A 22343-nucleotide genomic window follows, 5' to 3' on the forward strand; every position below is an offset into this window, starting at 1 on the left:
CCACCCTCTAAATTCAATCCTCCCACCCACCTGGTTCCTTACAAGCTTTTAGCATACAAACAGGTGGTGATGAGGGACATCAGTACCATACTGACAAATCAACTGTATGTGAAGTATAATGTGAGCAAACAAGAGCGGGAAGCCTTGGAGTCACTAAAAACCAATACCAACATAGTTATCAAGCCAGCTGACAAGGTCGGTGCGATTGTTGTACAGAATACGGAAGACTATAAGAAAGAGATTTACTCCCAGTTAGCGGTCCAAGGCAACTATGACAGACTGAGAGGGGATCCCACTAAGGAGATTGGAACCATTATAGCTAACAAGACTAGAAGGGCCTTTGAGGCAGGATACCTGAGCAAATCTGAATGTGAGTTTCTTAATAACAAACACCCCAGAATGCCCTCCATTTACATTCTCCCGAAAATACACAAGCGCATGCAGGATCCACCTGGTAGGCCAATGATCTCCGAGTGTGGGTCCATCTTAGAACCCCTATGCAAATACATTGATGTATTTTTAAAACCTATCACGGAAAGCACATCCACTTATCTCAGGGACACGATGCAGACAATACTTGTGGATGAACGCCCATATGACCATGACAGGAATATCTTAGCGACAATGGATATAACGGCACTTTACACTAACATCTCCCAGGCAGCAGCACTGCAATGCATGGAAACAGTCCTTAACACCAGACCTGCACCACACAGAGTCCAGACAGACTTCATTATTGAGTTACTGAGGATAGCCATGACAAGGAACTATTTTTTTCTTTGAGGGACAATGCTATGTCCAAACCTAGGTAGATATCCAGTTCACCCTAGAGTACGACAGGGGGTCAGTAAATTTCTTGGACATAGTGATCAATGCGGAAACAGGTGAACTACATACTAGCCTCTATAGGAAGAGTAGTGAGCGGAACACACTCCTGAGATATACAAGTCACCATCCACGTAACCTCAGGGACAACCTACCTTTTGGGCAATTCCTGAGGTTACGGAGGATCTGTTCCAAAAAAGAAGACTATTTCAATGAATCAGCAGGCCTCCTCTCCAGACTGTTAGAAAGAGGGTACCCAATCAGACTACTTAAGAAAGCCCGGAAGCGCGCTTGGCATAATCATAGGAAGTTTCTACTCGTGCCCAAAACAAAAACCACCACTGATGAACGACGGGTATGCGTGACAACATTCAATACCAAAAGTAATCTGATTAAAAAGACGACCAATCAGCACCGGCACTTAGTGTCAGATGAATTGGGAAATATGCCCCCCTCCTCTACATGCCTTTAAAAAAGGCAAAAATGGGAGGGACCATGTGGTTAAATCCTTACTGCCCCCAGTTTGTACACCCGGTCAAACCACACTATGAGGGATTCCTCCCATCATTGGCCACCACAAGTGTGGCTCGTGCAAAGCCTGCCCACTTACAGAAGAAAGAACGTAATTCACACACAATGCTGTTACCTTCAAATTACATTACCACATCAATTACAATACTACGGGGGTCATTTATGCTATCATCTCCCCTTGTGGTTTTTTGTATATAGGCCAGACGGTACAGAAAGTAAAATGCTGCATCCTCCAGCACTGCAGCCGCTTAGGATGCAAGGTACAGGGCGCACCCCTTGTAGACCATTTCTCCACATTTGGGCACACAGCTGACAGTATCAGATGGTGGGTGATTGAAAAGGTTAAACCCAACCCAAGGGGGTTACTACACTGGCATCCTTAGCAAACGGGAGTGTAGATGGATACACAAATTAGATACTATCACACAGGGGTTGAATGAAGCAGAGAAAATCAGCAGACAGGTCTCCATACTCAGCCACGGATGAACATGGACACTGCTACACTAGGGACCTAGTGCCACTCAAAGAACTCTGTACATATCGCCTTGGCCACATTCACCATACTGGCGCTTCAGTGATACTCAACCTGACTAATTACCAGTGGCTCACTTATGGTGCACTTTGACCACAGAGATGCCTGATTTCCACCTTATTCAGGACGCTCACACATTGGGCCCTCCCTTACATACTGCATCCTTATGTATCACATCTATATGGACATGTAGGCAATTGTAAATAACCATCGGTAACGATGCACTGTCAGAACCTCAGGAATGCCAACTTCATCTTGTTCATTACTGATTATGCGGACTAGCTTTTAATTGATTGATCTGTGACCAACTGGCAAACCTTGTCAGCACCATATGAATCTTTGCTTTTTGTATACACAACTATGCAATTCTCAATGTTGGTAATAGTATTTGTATGTACAGTAACACAATCCATAACTTGGTTTTTGTTCGTTTTTAAAAAATGCATCTCCCAATGATGGTAATTTGTTTTTGTATGTTAATAAATATGCACCTCCTGATGTTGGTAACAAATGTATGTAAATAGATGCATCATTGATATTTCCTGTCGTATTTTAGCACTATGCCAGTTTTCTCACCAATCAGAGTATTCTATTGCTGTAGGTTGTAGTCTGTCAGCCATGGCAACCATACACCGTCACACCCACGTCAGCGCACGTTGTAGCAATGACGTTTTATAACGTCCTCAAAATCAACGCAATTCCTTGTCGTTACACACAGAGGTGGCAGACGGATATTGACATTGCGGCGCTTTTACAGGTAATGCTCCCAGCACCTAGATTTTGCACGTACTGATCACGAGTGGAATCAGTAGACTGACGGCCCCTCAGCTCATCTCGTTGCAGCCCCAGTGAATTGATTCACGGTGGAATCGGCCATCCTACGTGATCTCATGGAACAAAATGAGCGCTTCCATAGCCCTGAAACACATTAGCACGGCGGATTTCTCCTTGAACCCAGCAATTGGATTAAGTCTCATGAGCATTTGTAAGGTAGATACCACTACGAATTTATATTACCATAGGAGGGTTGTCCCCGTTTTTAAATCCACCTTTCTTGCTGACTGACCCGACCCTTACCTTCCTTGCAGCCCGTGTTCACTACCATTAACTAGGCTGAACCTTGAAGACTGGATGCCATCACCGCACAGACTGTGACTCTCTGCACAGCGTGGCGGGTAAGCATAATTGGATACTCGGACATCCATTAATTGTATGATGTCACCTTAATTATGCAACTCTTTGACCTCCATATTTACCCCATAGGTTGTGACCAGACCACACCCACACATGTTGCCACCCCCCACCCACCCTAGTCCTGATGAAGACCCGCAAGGCTGAGGTTTGAAACTACCCAAATGGCCATAAGTTGGGTCGAAACGTCAACGCCCCAAAACAGGCCTGGACCCCAGATACATCCCCATCGTGCAACATAAGAATAATACTCTATATGAATTGTGAATTGTTGGAAATGTTCCGTTAGTTACATAACGGAACATTTCCAACTGTGTTTGTGGCCAGGCCCATTAGGACGGTGATTGTTAACCAGTCCGCAATATTGAATGATGAAGTTTTTCCTGTCACTTTATTGAATCCTTTCACCACCACTTTTCACTTGAGCACCCTTCTTTGATGCACGTTCCCCCTGGAGCAACCTTTACTTTTTAAACTGAGAATATATATTGACGTTTGCTCGCCAATTAACATGTAAATAAATGCATGTTGGACGAGGTCTTATTGTGTTGCACTTTTTTCCTATATTTTTTGAGTAAATATATTGAGTACTGTGAGATTAGAAATCAGTCCCATACAATCTCAGAAATGTATTGACATACCTATAAGGAAACTTTGATTTAGAACTAGCCAGAACCAGGTTTAGGACCACTGTCTTTTGTACCCCTCTGTTATCAAAGCAGAATAAGTGCATTCTCTAAGCACTCCTCTGTGATGGATGCTCATGCTGTGACTTACCCTGCACATGGTAAGACACAAAATCCCATAGACATAGGCCATTCATCTAAAAGTATCTCCGTTTGTATTGTGCACTGACTAGACAAAAAACCTAAGGCATCCTGCAGATCATGAAATTTCTTTACTACCCCATAGCTAGCAGCATTCCTGTTAATTTCTTAGCAGACTCTACACAGGACCAGATAAAACAGGGATAGGGCAAGATCCGATGATAATCTTAAATTTTTTAGCTAATTCATTTCTTGATATCTGGAGACACAGAACAAGGACACATAAAAGGAAACTGGGCTACTTAAAAAAAATGAACTTTAAAAAAAATAGTTTATTTATCAGATGTCACTGGTCCTCTGGACCACTGCCCACTTCCAAACATTTTTTTTAATTCACCTTCATTCACTTTCATGTTTTCCTTCTCCTATACCAATGAGTTACCACGCTCTAGGAGGAGGCGGTAAACTAGCGATGGTTTGTGACCGAAATTGTTCTTGCAAACCATTGATGCATAGTATTCTGACCTGCAATTTGGTAACCTTGGATGGTGAACCATGCTCTGCTTGCGGAGTTTGTGGAGTTTTTCGCACTCCGCGTAGCTGTGCATGCTGCCATTAGCGATGATTTCACAGTGTGGACAAACACCTGGTGCTGAAAATCACCATGAATGGCATTTATCTAATGCACTATGCCGCTTGCAGAGCTCGGCAAACCGTGGTAGAGTTTTTTTTGCACTTTGCGGAGTTGCGCTACCCGCGAACTCTGCCCAGGCTTACAATTTGGAAGGGATGCCCTAAACACACCCATTCCAAAGTGAGATTCAGGAAGCATTTCTAAATACATTTTGTGATCTGGTAACCTGTTACTGGATCGCAAATTGCATTATGTACATAAAAAAATCAATTTGGTGATCACAAACCCTATTATTTAGCAAAAACAGGCTTTGAGACTGCTAAATGTCTTTGCATGTCTGGCCCAAAATTATCTGGGTTGAACGAATGTCACCTAAAAGCCAGCAATATGGCTCACTTAGTTAACTTTTGCTATTGAGAGCTAAAGTAATCTGATGGTCATGAGCTTGAATCCCAGCAAGGCAGTCTCAGTCCTTCATCATTTCGACATCTTTAATTTGAGTACTGTTATATCTAGTTAGAATGCAGATTTACAGTTCTTAGTAATGGCAGAAATGTGGTACAACATACTAGATATAAAACAAGTTAACGTTGTACAGGTGAAAGATGGAAGCGATGATTGCTGTATCTGTGGCTAAAGTGGAAGAGGCTGCACTGAAAAAGCCATTTGAGGAGGTAGGAGATGGAGAGTTTATAAGTTGACATTGACTTCCCACGCTCATCATTCTATCTCTTAATTGAATACCACCATTGAACCTTCCACAATATCATGGATACAGGGTGAGAGCAATTAAAAAAAGATCCTTGACAATCCTACGCAACATATGGTTTCACTGAACAGCAGCCAACTAAGGAGGCAAACTCCACTTCTGAAAAAGCTGAATTGTTGCCCAAGTCTCTGGGCTGGCCTCATGGACAGGCAGGTGTCATTGTTTAGAAACACAACTAAATAAATAATGAATCAGAACAAATAGGCCATTAGGACCCGATTCACAAAAGTAAACTGAGACTAAAGGTTAACTTTATGAGTTCTGGTATTCGCAGCGGGCATTTACAAGTAGTAAAGTTAAAATTTCGTCTCGGTTAAACTTACGTTTTGTTCTTAAGTTTAACTGAGACTAAAATTGAGACAAAAGTCTAACTTACAACTTTTAAATGCCCTGTGTGAATACCGAAAGTCGTAAAGTTAGACTTTAGTCAAAGTTTTTTTGTGTGAGTCGGGCCCTATGATTCTTTTTTTCTTTTTTATTTATATTAAAGAACTTAAATAAAATATGTAATAGTCTTTAAACTTATATGTTGCACTCCATTGAGTGTAACAGTAGGGAAAGTCTCAGATAGCAAAGGGGTAAAAATAACTATTCCCACTTCAGTGAGTGCAACAGTACGGGAAATGTTGGATAGCGAAGGGTTAAAAATTACTATTCCCACTCCAGTGAGTGCAACATTAGGGAAAGTGTTGCATAGCGGAGAGGTAAAAATTACTATTCCCACTCCAGTGAGTGCTACAGTAGGGAAAGTGTTGGATAGCGGAGGGTTAAACCTTACTATTTCCACTCCAGTGAGTGCAACAGTAGGGAAAATGTTGGATCATGGAGGGTTACAAATTACTATTCCCACTCCAGTGAGTGCAACAGGAGGGAAAGTATAGGATAGCGGAGGATAGAAATTACTATTGCAAACGCCAGTGAGTGCAAAAGTAGGGAAAGTGTTGGATAGCAGAGGGGTAAAAAATAATATTCCCATTGGAGTCTGTTGAAAATTAAAAACAACAAAATATCAACTACAACACAAAAGATTTAAAAAGGAAAAAATATATAAAAATATTAAAAATTTACAAAAGTTAGAAACATATTGTAATGTTAAAAAGATCTTACAAATACCTAGAAAGATTTTTTTTAATGTAAAAATGCCATATATATTTATGAATTGATAAATTAATATTAATGCTGAACTAACTATTTATTAATTAAACATAAATTACTTTCCACCCTCAACCCCAATAAAAACCGCTGCCCACACCTAAAAAACATTAGACAATTTCCATAACTAATTTTACATCAATAACTTACTATCAAATAAAAACAACGTATTAATTATTTTAAAAGAATTTACTTTCCACCCTTTACCACTATGAACCTAACAACTCACATCTTAAATTAATAACACAATTGCCATATTTACATTTTACTTAATTAGCATTAATTAACAAATAAATATTAATAAAATATGAATACATTATTTCCTACCCTGTTCCCCTATAAATACCACCACCCACTCCTAATACAAAATAACACAATTAACATAATGAATTACCAATTAATGAATAATAATTAACAAGCAATTAATAATTAATAATAAATGAATACCCACAATTAACAGTATAAAATAGAAATTAAATGAATAATACATACAAAATATGAATACATTTATTATAAATAAATTACTTCCCACCCTATTCCCCTATAAACAACAACCCACTCCTAAAAAATGAGACAATTAACTTGATTAACAATTTATTAATTATGAATAATTAACAAATTAATAAATAGTTCATAATAAATTAAGTCCCACAATGAACACGATAAAAAGTGAAATAAATCAATATTAATAAATAACAAATATTAATTAATTTAGTATAATTAAATTGCGTCCCACCCTATTCCCCTATAAACCAACAACCCACTACAGAGCTAGAAAAACGTAAAATGTAATTAAAATAAAATTAATAACTACTAAAAATGTAACACATATATTAAAAAAGAAAAGCAATACTTATACAAAAAAATTGTTCATATACTTTTAAAATACATACTAAAATTCATAACACTAATTTAAACATCGATATTTTAAGCAACTATATTTTTGCAGACGTTATTAATTACATCAATATTTTCAAAAACAATATTTTTTACCTCCAAGTCGATATTCTTGACCATTATATTCTTGCTGTCAATATTTCTGCATCACGATATATCCAACTCGATATTTGTGTATGTCGACATTTCAAACTCAATTTTCTGTCTACACCAGCTCTAAGCTGCAATACTACATCCAACTCAGAAAACACTTGGAAACTAAATCATTCATATATAATTAATTATTGCTGTTTATTTTGTATAACAAAGCGCTCTGAAGGAGCAACAAGGAATCCTTTTGATTTGAAAAAGAAATGTAATTAGCATTGTATGTACTGCGCTTATTATGGAAAAAACTCCAACATATGGTCGGTTTATTTGGAACATATTAAAACCTGTAAAATGTGATGTTCAACTGATATAAGAGAAGAAGGATGCACGTACAATAATGCCTGTAATTAATCAAACAGTACGAAAATATTTTCTTCGGTATTACTTAGGAGTAAAAAAAATTACAAAAGTGTTGTCTAAAATTTGTAAAAGAAACACCTCCAATTTTTTCAACTTCATGAAAATATTTTCCGTTGGACTTTTACCCAATCTCACAAATTGGTGAACTTTTCTAGCACACTTAAGGCAAAACAGTTTACTTTCGTTTTACTCTGCTAAATTGGAAAGGAAAGCTACTTTCAATCAATCAATCAATCAAACACATTTATAGAGCGCGCTACTTACCCGCTAGGGTCTTAAGGCGCTGGGGGGGATGGGAGGGGGTTGCTGCTACTGCTCGAAGAGCCAGATCTTGAGTTGCTTCCTGAAGGAGAGCTGGTCCTGGGTCAGCCGTAGGTGGGTGGGGAGGGAGTTCCATGTCTTGGCCGCCAGGTAGGAGAAGGATCTTCCTCCGATGGTGGTTCTGCGAATCCGTGGGATGGTGGCGAGGGCGAGGCTGGCGGATCGGAGCTGGCAGGTGGGTGTGTAGAACGTGAGGCGGTTGTTGAGGTATTTGGGGCCCAAGTCGTGGAGAGCCTTGTGTGCGTGGGTGAGGAGCTTGAACGTGAGCCTCTTGCTGACAGGAAGCCAGTGTAGGTCTCTCAGGTGGGCAGAGATGTGGCTGTGATGGGGGATGTCCAGGATGAGTTGTGCAGAAGCGTTCTGTATGCGTTGGAGTATTTCTGTAGTTTGGCTGTGGTTCCAGTGTAGAGGGCATTCCTGTAGTCCAGTCGGCTGGTGACGAGGGCCTGGGTGACGGTCTTTCTGGTTTCAGTGGGGATCCACCGGAAGATCTTTCGGAGCATGCGCAGGGTGTTGAAACATGATGATGAGACGGCGTTGACTTGCTTGGTCATCGCGAGGGAGGAGTCCAGGATGACCCCCAAGTTGCGTGCGTGGTTTGTGGGAATGAAGGCTGTGCCCAGTGCAGGGGGCCACCAGGAGTCGTCCCAGGCAGAGGGGGATGGTCCAAGGATGAGGACTTCCGTCTTGTCCGAGTTCAGCTTCAGACGGCTGAGCTTCATCCATTCCGCGACGTCTCTCATTCCTTCATGGAGGCTGGCTCTGGCGGTGGCGGGGTCGTTGGTGAGGGAGAGGATCAGCTGGGTGTCGTCAGCGTAGGAGATGATGTTTAGGTTGTTATCTTGGTGTGCGATGGCTGCGAGGGGGCTCTTGTAGACGTTGAGGAGGGTGGGGCTGAGCGAGGAGCCTTGAGGAACGCCGCAGATGATCTTGGTGGCCGCTGAGCAGAAGGGGGGAGGCGGACTCTCTGAGTTCTGCCGGAGAGGAAGGAGGTGATCCATTCCAGAGCTTTTCCTTGGATCCTGGCGTGGTGGAGGCGGGTAGTTAGGGTGCGGTGGCAGACTGTTTCGAATGCGGCCGATAGGTCGAGGAGGATGAGGGCAGCAGTTTCCCCGTTGTCGAGCAGGGACCTGATGTCGTCGGTGGCTCCTATTTGAAATGGGGGACTTCAATAAACTATTAGCTATAACTATTTAATAGAAACTATTAAGCTACATAATAAGGAACTTGATTTTAAATCACATTCGTCTAATGTTTATGCTAGATTTTATAGATATTGTCCTTTTCCATTTAATTATATACGACATGCTGCCTCTAAATTCATAAGGTGTTGTGGGCTGACGGTGGCCCTCCTTTGACAGCCCGGGGGCAAACATTTCATGCTAAGATGGCTGTAGTATTTAACTGTTTAACCAGGGCAAGTAAATGGGCGTGAAACAGCTTTACAGAGACTAACAAAAAGGAAAAAACTAACAAATTATGTTTGACTCAATGCAAGTAAATAGCTAGTAGTTTTAGCTCAGAGCCTAGTTCCAAGTATTGGTGCAATGTAGTCTAGTCGATCATGAATGAGAAAACCTCGGTCCTACTCCTAGGTTCCTTTGTACAGACTCACAAGAGTATATTTACAATCATTTTGGGCTGGGTTAGCATCACAAAAGTGAAGGAAATCAGCACAAAATGTGTTTTTCCTAATTTACTTTCCAGTGCAAAACTTTGTTCTGCCCTGGAAAGTACCCTAAAAGAAATGCAAAGCAGAGTAAAAAATGGCTTTGCGTTACTTGGCACCGAGGGAGCGTTGCATGGGTGGTACATGGGTGATCCCATGTAACCACCCATGCCATTTGACGCAAAGTCCTATCTGCAAACAATAGTAGGCAGGGTTTAGTGCCAAAAGTTAATGCCAATGAAAATGAGGCGTTAAAAGGAGAAATGTTTTTATTTCCCCTTTCTTTTCTGACTTTGCATGCGTGCTGCAATGTTCAGCACACATACAAAGTAGGAAAACATTTAAGGTGTGTCTAAGTATAGGATTTTGTACAGGAAGGGTACCCTTCTAGTACTAAACCTATGGTAGACTCACACACACCCTAGCACTATGGCGCTAATGTGTGTGCCTGACACACAGCAGCTAAAATCTGCACCGGTGATAGGGAGAGGGGAGAAGAGAGTCATATCTCTGTAGATATGATGCTCTCCTGCTCCCTGCCTGTCACGCAACGCAGCAGTTTTGGCTGCTCTACTTCTTTCCACAACTGTTCTGAAAATCTGGGCCACTGTGTGATTCTGGGAAAATCACTTTATGTTGCTGCCCTTCAGTCCCCCGTTTTTACAGCGTGGGGCACTTAGACACAGGCTAATGCCAGCTTTAAGTGCAATGCAAGAACATGGGGAAAAAGTATCCTCATTAGCAACAACTTAGCGGACAAGATGATTGGTTGCTCTGGGTGACAGCTCCGTGCGTGGGACATGTTCATGTTTTAAGCATATGCTTTTGTCAAAATTCCCCGCTCTCTTTGAAATGAGAAATTTCAAAGGCTTCCTTACCAGCACAGATATGTCAACCCTGGGTACGTATTGTTCTAAGTTAGATTCTATTTCTATCTCTCAATACCCTGCTTGGATTTCTTCTTAGGAGCTTAGTTCAAGAGAACATTTATTGCAGACACTTAACAAGAACCTCAAGGATGCAACCACATTAGGTATCAGGCCAAAGGCTAATTAGTTTAACCCCATCCTAAGTGGAGCAGGGGGAATCCAACAGCTCAGCACATCCCACTGCATGACAAGGTCAAGGTACATCAGATGCATTTCTGCTTCTCCAGTACAGTGTAGTGGAGCCTCGAGCAGTGCAAGCATGGGGTGCATGCTTGATGGAATGTAGCTCTAATGGTAATCAACAATAGTCCCAGGCCGTTACACAGGCATTGTAACGGCATTTTAGGAAGGTCTAATGTAAATAAATCTGTATTTGTATAGCGCAAACTACTCACGTGTCTCAAGGAGCTGGGGGCCATTGTGGAAATTAGGTGAGCTATTGCCCAGAGTCACATGGTGCTGAGCTGAGCTGCCGCCGGAGCGGGGGATCAAACCGTGAACCTTGTGCTCCAAAGTCAGCTGCCCTGGCTGCTGCACCACACCTCTCCACAAGTGAGTAATGTCAAAGCGCAGACCCCTCTCTTGTTTTGGAATTCTACTTGCACTGCACTGATGAAGCCCAAAGAGTAAAAAATCCCTCTGTAGTTGATTTATATCTTATGGAAAAGGGACTTGGCCTTGCAATTGGGCAGGACTGCTCATTTCGGGGCACGGTTGAATTGATTGGCAAATTTTTGCTTGGTGTCCTCCTTCTATAATGCAGATGAGTTAAATAAACAATTCAGGACTTCTGCCTTCAATGCACAATTGGACCAGCCAAGATAGTTGAAGCTGTGGCATGATGAAACCCAACAGGAGTCTAAAATGCTTACCATGGTTGTTCTGCTTGAATAAAAACACAAAAAATGGATGCTGGACATGCTTGAATGAATCTTAGCCACTGGTTATCACTCTGGGCAGAATTCAAGTTCATAATTTTTAGTTAGTTTGTTATTACAGACTTAGACTAACTGCAACCAAATCAGCCTTGGCTCTACTGCTCCGTGAGTCGATCCAGAGCAGTGGGCTCCCGTCAGGAACTCAGCTTGCACCAGCCCATTTCTCCTGTTAGCGCCACCTAAAACAGAACCAACTACTAACCATAAAAGTTGGGAGAGAATATAGCATAGTGGCCAGAGCTGCTGACTTCAGAGTTGGGGGGCCAGGTTGGAGTATTGGCGCCGCTCAACATCCTGTGATTCTGGGCAAATCAATAAATCTCCCTGTAAATTGATTTGTCCTTAAATGGTGCTCTTGAAAAGCGCAGATGTTGATGATTAAGTGCTGATCACCGGAAACCACCGGCTCAAATTAAGCACTGCTTGTAACACAGAAACCTCAGTGTTTAGCCTTGTTGGGCATCATCTGTGAGGACCAGCTAAAGCCTATGAAAACATGCATGTGCAGCACTGTTTGAAGTGAATAGCATATATTTGCATTAAAGATGATATAAATTACACACGTTTACAATAAAGAGTTTAAGGGCAGTGTATATCCCACTTTGTACACCATGTTAACATTCTGGTCAAAAGTACAGATTGTGTATTCTAATTCCAGTCACATCTCCGGTATTCATAAATTGATATTGAAATTGTTTTAAAACATAAGATGATCATAAAAACATTTTTTGAAAACCTGTTTTCAATAAATCCAAAGTCCATATCTGGATAAAATTAAAGCCATTACCTGCAGCACCAACGACACCCAAAGACAGAACACCATGAAGCCATCAAAGACACACCATCTGTCTTTCACATAGGAACTGTCCCCCTGTAAAAAGAATACAACAATAAAGTGAAACAATCATGACTACATTTTCAGTTCAGCAATTACAATTGCATTCATATTGTATCGTTCCTATTAGACCTGGGCAGAGTTCCTCAGCGGAACTCTGCAAAGTGACAAAAAACTCTGCCACGCTACGCGGAGTTCTGCAAGCGGTGGAGTACATTGGGTCATGCCATTCACGCTGATTTTTAGTGGCAGGTGTTTGTCCCACTCTGGAAAATCAGCGCAAACGGCACCATACACAGCACAAGGGGACGTTGATTCTTTCAGCCACTCGAGTCGATGCTCAACTCCAGCGACATCTGACTCAATGCGAACTGAAGAATTCACAATGTGAGCGGTAGCGGCCACCTGCGACCGCCCCCATTGAGGAATCTCGCAGGTACGCGGTCTCTAGAAAGATTTTCCTTGCTGATGCTCACCAACATAACGCTGGTGAGCGCAAGTGAGAAAAAACTCCGTTCTGCATAGGAAGCGCGGAGTGAGAAAACACTCTGCAAACTCTGTGAGCGGAGTGGAATTTCATGTCCAGGCCTAGTTCTTAAGCATGAAAATGTTTAATATCGGCTTACAAAAGTGAAGCATATCTTACCCACATACCAGTATTCTCTCAGTTTTCCCAGGCACATGTTCTACCAAGCGTCTGCTACACAAACTGGAAGTCTAGGGAAACGTTTACTGAAACTTCAAATCATACATACATGATTATCAGAAAGGAATAGTGCAATATATCTCTCTTAATAACTGGGCACATCACTGAGTGCCTTGTTCAGGAATGCTAGTTCAAGAGTCGGAAACCTGCTGCCAAAAAGATACTTTTACGTTTTGCTTTAACTTCTTATCGAGTCATAAATGATTCCATGGCTAATTTCTGGAACTCTAAAGCAATTGTTGAATTACTAAAGTATTTCATTGCATAACCTTTAATGTTACACAATTTCCACACAGGTGGCCAATTTTTCATGGGTAAATGTGATGCAAATGTGCTTTGTCACATGTAGCTTTTTTCTCTTTCACTGGAACATTTATTTTATCCTGGGAGAAATCCCTTTCCCGATAACACAATTATTCATGAAAAGACCAACCCCAGTTCCCACTCTTGAAATGTACCTACACCTGCCTACACCTATCAATTACAAAAACCTATGTAGGCAATTTGCTGGGTGGGATACTACAAGTAAATCATATATGCCTTCACATAAGAATGACAAGTTTTTAGGGTTTTTTGCTGCTTAGTAGGGAGCCACACACAGAAAATAGACCCTAAATCTGGTTCTTAAAGGTACATTTTCATGCCACATTGGTTTAAAGCAAGCCTGTTATATCACATGCAGGTCCAAACTACTGCTTGAGCTTTCAGATATAGAAAGAGACAAAGTATAGCTCTCTGCTACAGAATCCCTTCGTGGTGCCCCTGGCACAGGCTGCGATATGGTTTCCATGGAGAAACACATGCGTCAGTTGAAAGTAATGCTGGGGAGAACGTCGAGATATCCCAAGAATCCTCATGTGTTGAATTGATGCTCTATAGATATGTAAGTTCAGAATCTTCTTGCTATCTACTGTCTTACAGGGGTAATCATTTAACACATTGCACCACTGTAATGTGTCATGCATAGACCATTGTGGCCTTAAATATGAATACACGAATAAAAAGTTAAAAGAACAAAATGTGCCCACATTTGGGAAAGGTAATGGTTGATCTGACATGGTTATGAACTGGTCTAGAGAAAACAATTGGTCCTTCAGGATGGAACAGATATGGGGGGTCTACAGAAACAGTTCAATGCTGTAGAACATAGCTCTAGCAACAACTCAGCACAACAAATGAAAATGACAGTAAAGAACAGGGAAGCAGTCCGTTGAGGAAGACTACATAGATGACTCGATCTTAGAAATATGTAAGAGTCTCATTTATGCCATGCCGTTCAAAGATCTGTACTAACAACCTTTGAAAGCATTTCAGAAGGCACACCCTAGTTTGATTTGGAAGTCCTAAACTTTGTTGTGGGCTATGATATCTCTCGTCCAACGTTTTTGCTCAAGACAATCTGGTCTATGACAAAAACGTGTTGATATGGACCTAAAACCAATGCACAAGTTGTTAGTAATAGACACTTTAAAGACATCCTCAATGCCAGAGGGCGCCATTTTTAAAAACGTCAGAAATCCCAGAGGTATAGGAAGATACCATCTCTTTTCACTTGATTAGCTTTCCTGTTTTGATGTAATCCACCAAATCGCAAGCTTACGCCAGGGAAATTTGCAATCTTCATGGTTATGCGAATGTTGAGATGTTTGTCCTAATTGTTGCTGTCTGGATTGTCTGCACGGGGGGAAGACTATAGGCAGAAGGAAAGGATGATAATAAAATGATGTACTTTTTTTGTTTCATTTAAAAAAGATTTTTTCAAGTGAAAATGTTCCTATACTTGTAACCCCTTCCAAAATATGGATGTTGCATGCATTTTCACACGCATACACTTAGTTTATTTAAAAATAAGTTTGGAAGTGAAGGTATATGTGAAAAAACACTGCAAATATTTGTAAATACCCACAAAGTTCTGACTGGGTGAGGATTGACAGCATTTAAATTGCCCAGTCCTATGACACCCTTGGGAACCCAATTTGCCCACTGCATATTCTTACTTACAATTACCGACACAGATGCTGGAATTTAGGTGCTGAAGTGCAAGAGTGAGCTGATGTGTAAGTAACAACATATCTTTGGTGCATTAAACAGACACAACCATTACGGAAGGATACTGTTGTATCCACTGTATATTAAGGTGTGTCCTACATACTATGGCATCAAAAAAAGAAAAACAAATAGAAAGAAAAAAGTGAGGGGTAAGTCTACTGACAAGCTGACCAATTTTACATACTTAGGGAACATTTTTAATAATACTATGAATTGGGATCCTCTTGTTATTGCAAAGGTGCAACATAAAAACCAGGTTGTGGAGGCGTTATTCCTTTTTGCCTGTAAGTTAGGTCACAAGCCTGTGACAGAGCTTATTACCCTTTACAAAGCCAAATGCTTATCTGTCGCATCCTATGGGGCAGGAGTTTGGGGTTACCACAAAAGTCGCCATTTACAGGTCCTGGTAAATACATTTATAAAAAGACTATTGATGACCCTAAACAGTGCCCCCACACTCTTGTGTCACCATGAGCTGGGTATGGAATTCTTATAGGATCAAATAGGTATTGCCCCTCTGGACAAAAATTTGGCTGCCTGAGGAATTAACGTTCTTGAGGGATGTCATTAAGGGTTGTATTAACCTAGATAGTGCACTGTCGATTCCCTGGCTCCGATTTGTGAGAGACAAATTCCATGAGATAGGCCTGGGGCATTACTATGACTAACTTTTCTAGTATTGATACAAATGCAAACGTCATCATAAAAGAGGTATATTATTCTGGGGCAAACATGCGCCGCTCACAACAGGAAGCAACAGGTCTCTAGTGTTTGTTCACTCCACAACAACAATTGTACTTAACTTTCACCACCAATGCACAGACACAATTTCTCTTAACTTGACTATGTGTATGCACCTTGCACTTTTTAGTGGCATTCCCAAAACAATCAGGATGGGTCAACAAACTCATGCCTTGCCCGTGTGATAATCTGGATGCTCAGAGCACTTTGCACTTTATGTTGTTGTGCCCCCTTTATTTAGAGCTGAGGGGAACATTTTTAGCCCCACTTCTGAGGGAAATTCGGCCTTATGCCTATATTGAAGGATTTCATTTTTTGCACTCTTTGGCTTCCTTTGATATTTGTACTGCTGTTGTAATTACATCAAAAATTGCAACGGCCATCAGAAAACGCTATGAGTTGCAATAGATGAACAGGACCGCTGTAACTTTTTACATAAACTTTTTTAATATCTATGAAATGTTATGATTGGCAATATAGTCCGTTGCATCAGGTATCTGGTAGTAAAGATTATTTCCTTCTTTTTTTAATTGTTTGAATGTTACGAATTGCTTGTTTTTATAGATTTTTTCTATGCTGTTGCACAAATACGCCATGAAAATTTTAAAATGTAATCTATGTTTGTCAAACTTTCATGGTCCTCGGAAACGAATAAAGTTATTTTGACTTGACTTGACTTGAGAAGGAAAAAAGTTCAGAAGAAATACAAATGGAGAGTTCAAAAGTGGCAGCTTGCCACGGTGGTTAATATAAAATGTTGATCTGTGAACAATAGGTGTTATCATTAGAGTGCTATCAGCCTAAAAAAGCACTACCTCTACATGTGACGCAGACGCAAATGTAAATGGGCAGAGTTTTAAATAAAATCGAAAACTGATGGTTTACCTATCACTAGACACTTTCAGCTGCCAGCGGAAACACAGAGGAGACCTATTGACTGTTCTGGTATTCAACCAACATTTTAGGCATCAAACCACATTTCCTCCCTATCACCTTCCAGAGGTTTGTCAAACTTCAGTAGTTGAACATCCTCAAATAAAATAAAAAAAGATATTCTTTGGTAAGAAGTGCTGCCATGTCATTTCTAAAACAACTGAGATGTTTATTTAAAAAAAAGATTCCCTCTGTCTTCATCCTTCTGCTATTTCAAATGTGTGTATTCCAGAAACAGATGTTAAGCCAGATTCCGGATCCTTTGCTTAAGTACGTCTTTTGTGCGTTGGAATATGGGCCAGCATGTGAGTGGGCTAATACAGTAGCATGGAAACACATTCTGGCGGATACAGGAAATGTTCCTGTGATCTAATTTCAATTAAATGCTAGCCCATATCCTATTTGTTTGTCCAAGACTGAGTCAGCTACGAAAAGTGTGGTGAATTTGCCTCATTAAATTGACATAAATCATTTTCCTTTAAAGTTAGTGTCTAAATATCAGGCGAGGTTTTTCACATACTTTCAATTAAACAATCAATAAAGCTAATTCCTCTATTAAGTACATCTGTGATGATGATCTACTGCCTAATCATGGCTCAACAACATGACCTGAATGGATTTGATCACCAACATTCACATACTGCTAAGTCATTTGAGCCACCCTTTCCACCAATCAAAACTTCAACAAACAAATCACCAAGTAAAAACCAAGATGACCTGGTAATGATTTCTCCGCTAAAGAAAGTGAAACCATTCCTTTTCAAAAGCAGTGTCAGAACTACTGTTCTAGCCCTGGTATCTGTGCATTTAGGTGGTGCAATGCCCTGCTTCAAGACCTCCGACACTCCACACTGTCTCCCTTTGAGGTCATACTGCAAGCCTCAGCACGTCTCATTGAGGGGCTGAAGAACAAATGACAAAATTACCCTCATTTGATGGAACTCCATTCACTCTCCTTGCCCGGCTGCACCCACTTGAAAACCATCTACATCATCTACTTAGGCTGACAAACTAATAATGCACCTTGGGCCCAATTCACCAAGGTAAACTTAGACCTGTAGTTTAAGTTTAGACCTCAAATTTAAGGGGCCAGTTTACAAAGGTAAACTTAGACCTGAGCCTAAGGGCCCAACTCACAAAGGTAAATGTAGACCTGAAGTCTAAGTTTAGACCTGAAGGCTAAGTTCTGAATTCACAAAGGTACTTAGCAATAGTATTTCTAACTCTGCAGAGGTTCCGCATTTAGGGCGTAAATTCTACCCGAGTGCGGAACCTCCACATGAGTAAAGATACTACTTGGAAAATATCTGCCTGTGTGTGGAACCTCTGCAAGCATAAAGATATGAACTTAGACTTTAGGTCTAGAATTAGACTTCAGGTTTGATTTACCTTTGTGAATCTGGTCCTATGTTTAAACCTGAAGGCTAAGGGCCTGATTTAGATTTTGGCCGATCAGATCCCTCCTCTGTTGCTTTTTTGACGACCTTCCCGCCCACCAACTTAGTGGACCGCCTGCCTGATATAGATGGTGGCTGGCTCATGGGCGAAAGACTACCACAGTCCCACCACCTCTGCTAGGAATCTTAATCTGCGTTGATGGCGCCATAGGCAGAAGCAGCTGGCAGCTGGCAGCTGGACACCAGCCAAGAGTCCTGCCGAGCTGATTACGATAGGGATTTGCGTAAAAAAACATGGATGGTTGCCTGGGAACACCTATGCACTCCCTTTGGACCACTCTCTTTGTGAAAATAATGCAAGGCAGCACATTATACTGCTTTGCCTTGCTTTGAGGTACAATCAAACACAAATCCTGATTTTGATAACGTCAAAAAATTAACTCAAACTTGCAACAAAGTCTTTGTAAATCTGGGCCTTAATTCCTAATGAGAAACTCCAATGATACATAACCCTTTTTACATTTATCACGTCCCCTCTGAAGATCAGGTTTAAGGTGGGGACTCTTTGGAATGTGATTGGAGAGTTGTTGCTTGGGCAATATCTGAACCTTTCTTTCTACAGTCATCTCAGCAATCGATTTCTAAAAGCAGTTTAATGAAATCAAGAGACATCTACAGTTCCTGCAATACTTTAAAGGGATCTAGCAAACGTCAATGAAGCCATTTTATAAATCATGCTGCCACCAAGACTTCAAGTGGCGGCATTTACAGGTACTGGTTTCCATGGATGTCATTTAGGGGTTGTCAGGGGTTGCAACTGCGACCCCTGGCTTGCCATTTGCTATCACTAGAACTGCATTTGCGACCCCTGACCTCATAGGTGGCAAATTCAGTGCCAGGAAAACAGGGGCAGCTGGGGCTCTGCTCTCTTTATTTACTGTCAATGTTTTTTTACATTAATAGTGAAGAAACACAATTTATTATTCACTAATAGTGTAATAAGTCCAACAAGCTGGTATATGCCCTTCCATGGGATCTGAGGTAAGTAAAAAATGCTTTTAAATGCAGAGGCGTCCGGCACGGATTGGGAGTGGCAGGGTCTGTGGGGGGAGAAAGGGGTAGAAAAAAGTTGAAATAAAAAGCTTACCTCCTCTCTGCATTTCTCCTCCGTCATCGCTGCGTCTTTCCTCCGTCTTCTTGACACGTGTCTCCCAGCCAGGAACAGGAAGCACATGAAGGCTCCCCTGACCAATCACAACGCTGCAATACAGTGTTGTGAGTGGGCTCAGCGCTGGGGCTCGGCGCTCAGCCAGGGAATGGGTGCCTGGGCATGTTCTCCAATCAGGCTGCAATGTAGACTGGGTGGAGAACATGTAAAGTATGCATGACTGTCTTGTGCCGGCCAATCAGTTATTGTGCACTTACAGTGCGCCTCACCACTCCTCCTCCCTGTGCTGAGAGCAGGGCAGCCCCACCCGCCCCGCAAAGACGCTGCAACAGTACAAATAAAATTACAATACAAAGTTATCTTTTCATTTTTCCTTTACTTCCACTGCTGAAAGCAGTGGGGCGACGCTCCTCAGCCTTATCTGAGGAGCTGCCACTGTTTAAATGTATGTGTGTGCTTGCAGGTGAGAGTCTGTTTATGTATGGGAGCGTATATGTGTGAATTTGTGTGTATGTGTAAGTATGTGTGTGTGAGTAGAAGTGGAGGTCAAAGGGCTTGTGATGTCTGTTAGAAATGGGGGTCTCTAGTTGGCAGAAGTAGGTACCTTTTTCCAAAAAGGGACAGTTGCATCTAGTCAGGGTATGGGGATACACTTCTAAAATATCCCCTGTTCACCCCATTGGTAGCTTGGCACAAGCAGACAGGCTTATCTCAAAGGCTGTGTGTAAAGCATTTGTGAACACATACAGTAAAACAGTGAAAATACTACAAATGGACACCACACCAGTTAAAAAAACATAAGTAATCTTTATCTAAACTAAAACAAGACCAAACATCAAAATTCCACAATATAGTAATAAAACTATGACTTAGTTCAGTTCAAAGCAAGTTGCAGATGTGACACTTTTCACACAAAGTACCTTGGATGCGTCACACAAACAACCAAAACGGCCGCAGGGAAGGTTATGCGTTGGTTCCTTACACTCAGAGAAGGTGATGCGTTGGTTCCTTGCCACAGCAGGCCAACCTCAGACAGCAAACAGCACAGGAACAGTATTCCTCCTCAGCTTCTCTGGCTCTTCTCCTTGGCAAAGGTCCCTCTTGATTTCTCAGAAGTGATCTAAAAGTCTGGGGTCTGGGCCCTTCTTCTTATACACAAAAATCATTTGTTCTCTGAAGGCAGAGAGTGTCTGTACCCAGCCCAAACCACTTCTGACCTCACTAGGTCTGCTTCCTGGTAGGGGGTGAAGATCGTATTGTGGAAGGACAGACCAAGTCCATTCAGGTAAAAGGAAATCTCCTCCCCCTACTGTAAATGCAGCCCAGCCCTGACTCGTCAGGCTCTCTGGAGCCACTGCTCTTCCCCAGCCCTTATTATCCAAAAACCAGACATGCAATACTCAAAACTAGCAGAGGCACACTTGATGACTAAGTAAGAAAACACCTACTTTCTAAAAGTGGTATTTTCAAACACAGAATGTAAAAAGCACCCTCACTAAAAGATGTATTTTAACATTCTGAGTTCAGGCATCCTAAACTTTATTTTCCTACCTTGTTCCCAGGGGTAGTTATGTATATAAGATTTATAAACAAACTTCCCATTCTATCCTATGTGAGCTGGTAGCCTTGCAATAGTGAAAAACGAAATTGGCAGTATTTCACTATCAGGACATGCCACCCACTCACTTCAGGGCATGATCTACCTTTCACATACAATGTACCCTGCCCTCGAGGGTATCTTGGGCCTACCTTCGGGGTGACTAGCATGTAAGAAAAGGGAAAGTTAGGGACTGACAACTGTGTGTACTTGCCAAGTCTACATGGCAATACCAGACTGCACACAGGCTCTGCAATGGCAGGCCTGAGTTACATTTACAGGCTTCTTATGTGGTTGGCACAATCAGTGCTGCAGCCCAGTGGCAACATTTGATTTATAGGCCCTGGGCACACATAGTGCACTGTACTAGGGACTGACTAGTAAATCAAATATGCCAATCATCGAATCACCAATCCATTATACCAATTTACAGGGAGAGCATATGCACTTAGCACTGATCAGCAGTGGTAAAGTGCCCGGAGTCATAAAACCACCACCAACAGGTCAAAGAAAATACAGGAGGAAGGCAAAAAGTGATGGGATCACCGTGCAAAAAGGGCCAACAATGTCCCTTCCACTACCCCTGGAATTTCAGTGAATTGATGTTCATGCTGGTTGCCATACCAATTAGGTGATAAAAAAGTCACACTTGAATCAGAAGTTACTTCCTGTGGTGCAACCAGCAAATTTGACAATGGCAATGCCAGCCTGACAGTCAGCATTTTATTTACCTTTACCTAGCTGAAGGTTGTGGACGATATGAAAGGGATTTCTCTCACTATTTTGCTAAAATAGATTCCTGATGCAATTTACAAATTCATTTTTATCCTCATTCCAGCCAATTATTTTCTGTGCAGAAATTGGACTACATTTCCAGTTCTGCGGGTATGTTAACTCCTCACACTTTGGCATCTCGGTTGGGCATCATTATACTTACTGATTTAGCAAAATCATTTTACCTGTTCAAATAATGGAGCAAATCCATTTTATATAAACTTTGTTGCTTGTGCAATACGGATTGGCGCAAATGAATTTTGCCTCAAAAATAGTCTGGCCCACAATATGTACACTTTGTGCACAAGTAAAAAAATAGCACTAATTTATTAAAAATGAAGCAAATGCCTTTTCTGCATTTGTCACCAGTGAAAGGGGATTTCAAGTATGAGAAGAAAAATAAGTATTTCATTATTCTTCACAAGGAACACTTAAGTAGTAGTAGGGTGTTTTAGACAGGCTTCTATACAAATCAAGT

The 22343-nt window shown here is 41.4% G+C and overlaps 1 protein-coding gene across 1 annotated transcript in view; it reads right to left on the reverse strand.

Moving 5' to 3' along the window:
• NALCN (sodium leak channel, non-selective) overlaps positions 1-22343 on the reverse strand; it is a 3094418-nt gene that overhangs the window by 2119748 nt on the left and 952327 nt on the right. Inside the window, exon 6 of the mRNA XM_078657626.1 lies at positions 12453-12536. Within this exon, the coding sequence (XP_078513752.1) occupies positions 12453-12536 (84 nt within the window). The remainder of the gene's footprint in view (positions 1-12452; positions 12537-22343) is intronic.

Source organism: Lissotriton helveticus, chromosome 8, assembly GCF_964261635.1.
Source record: "Lissotriton helveticus chromosome 8, aLisHel1.1, whole genome shotgun sequence".
Taxonomy (NCBI): domain Eukaryota; kingdom Metazoa; phylum Chordata; class Amphibia; order Caudata; family Salamandridae; genus Lissotriton; species Lissotriton helveticus.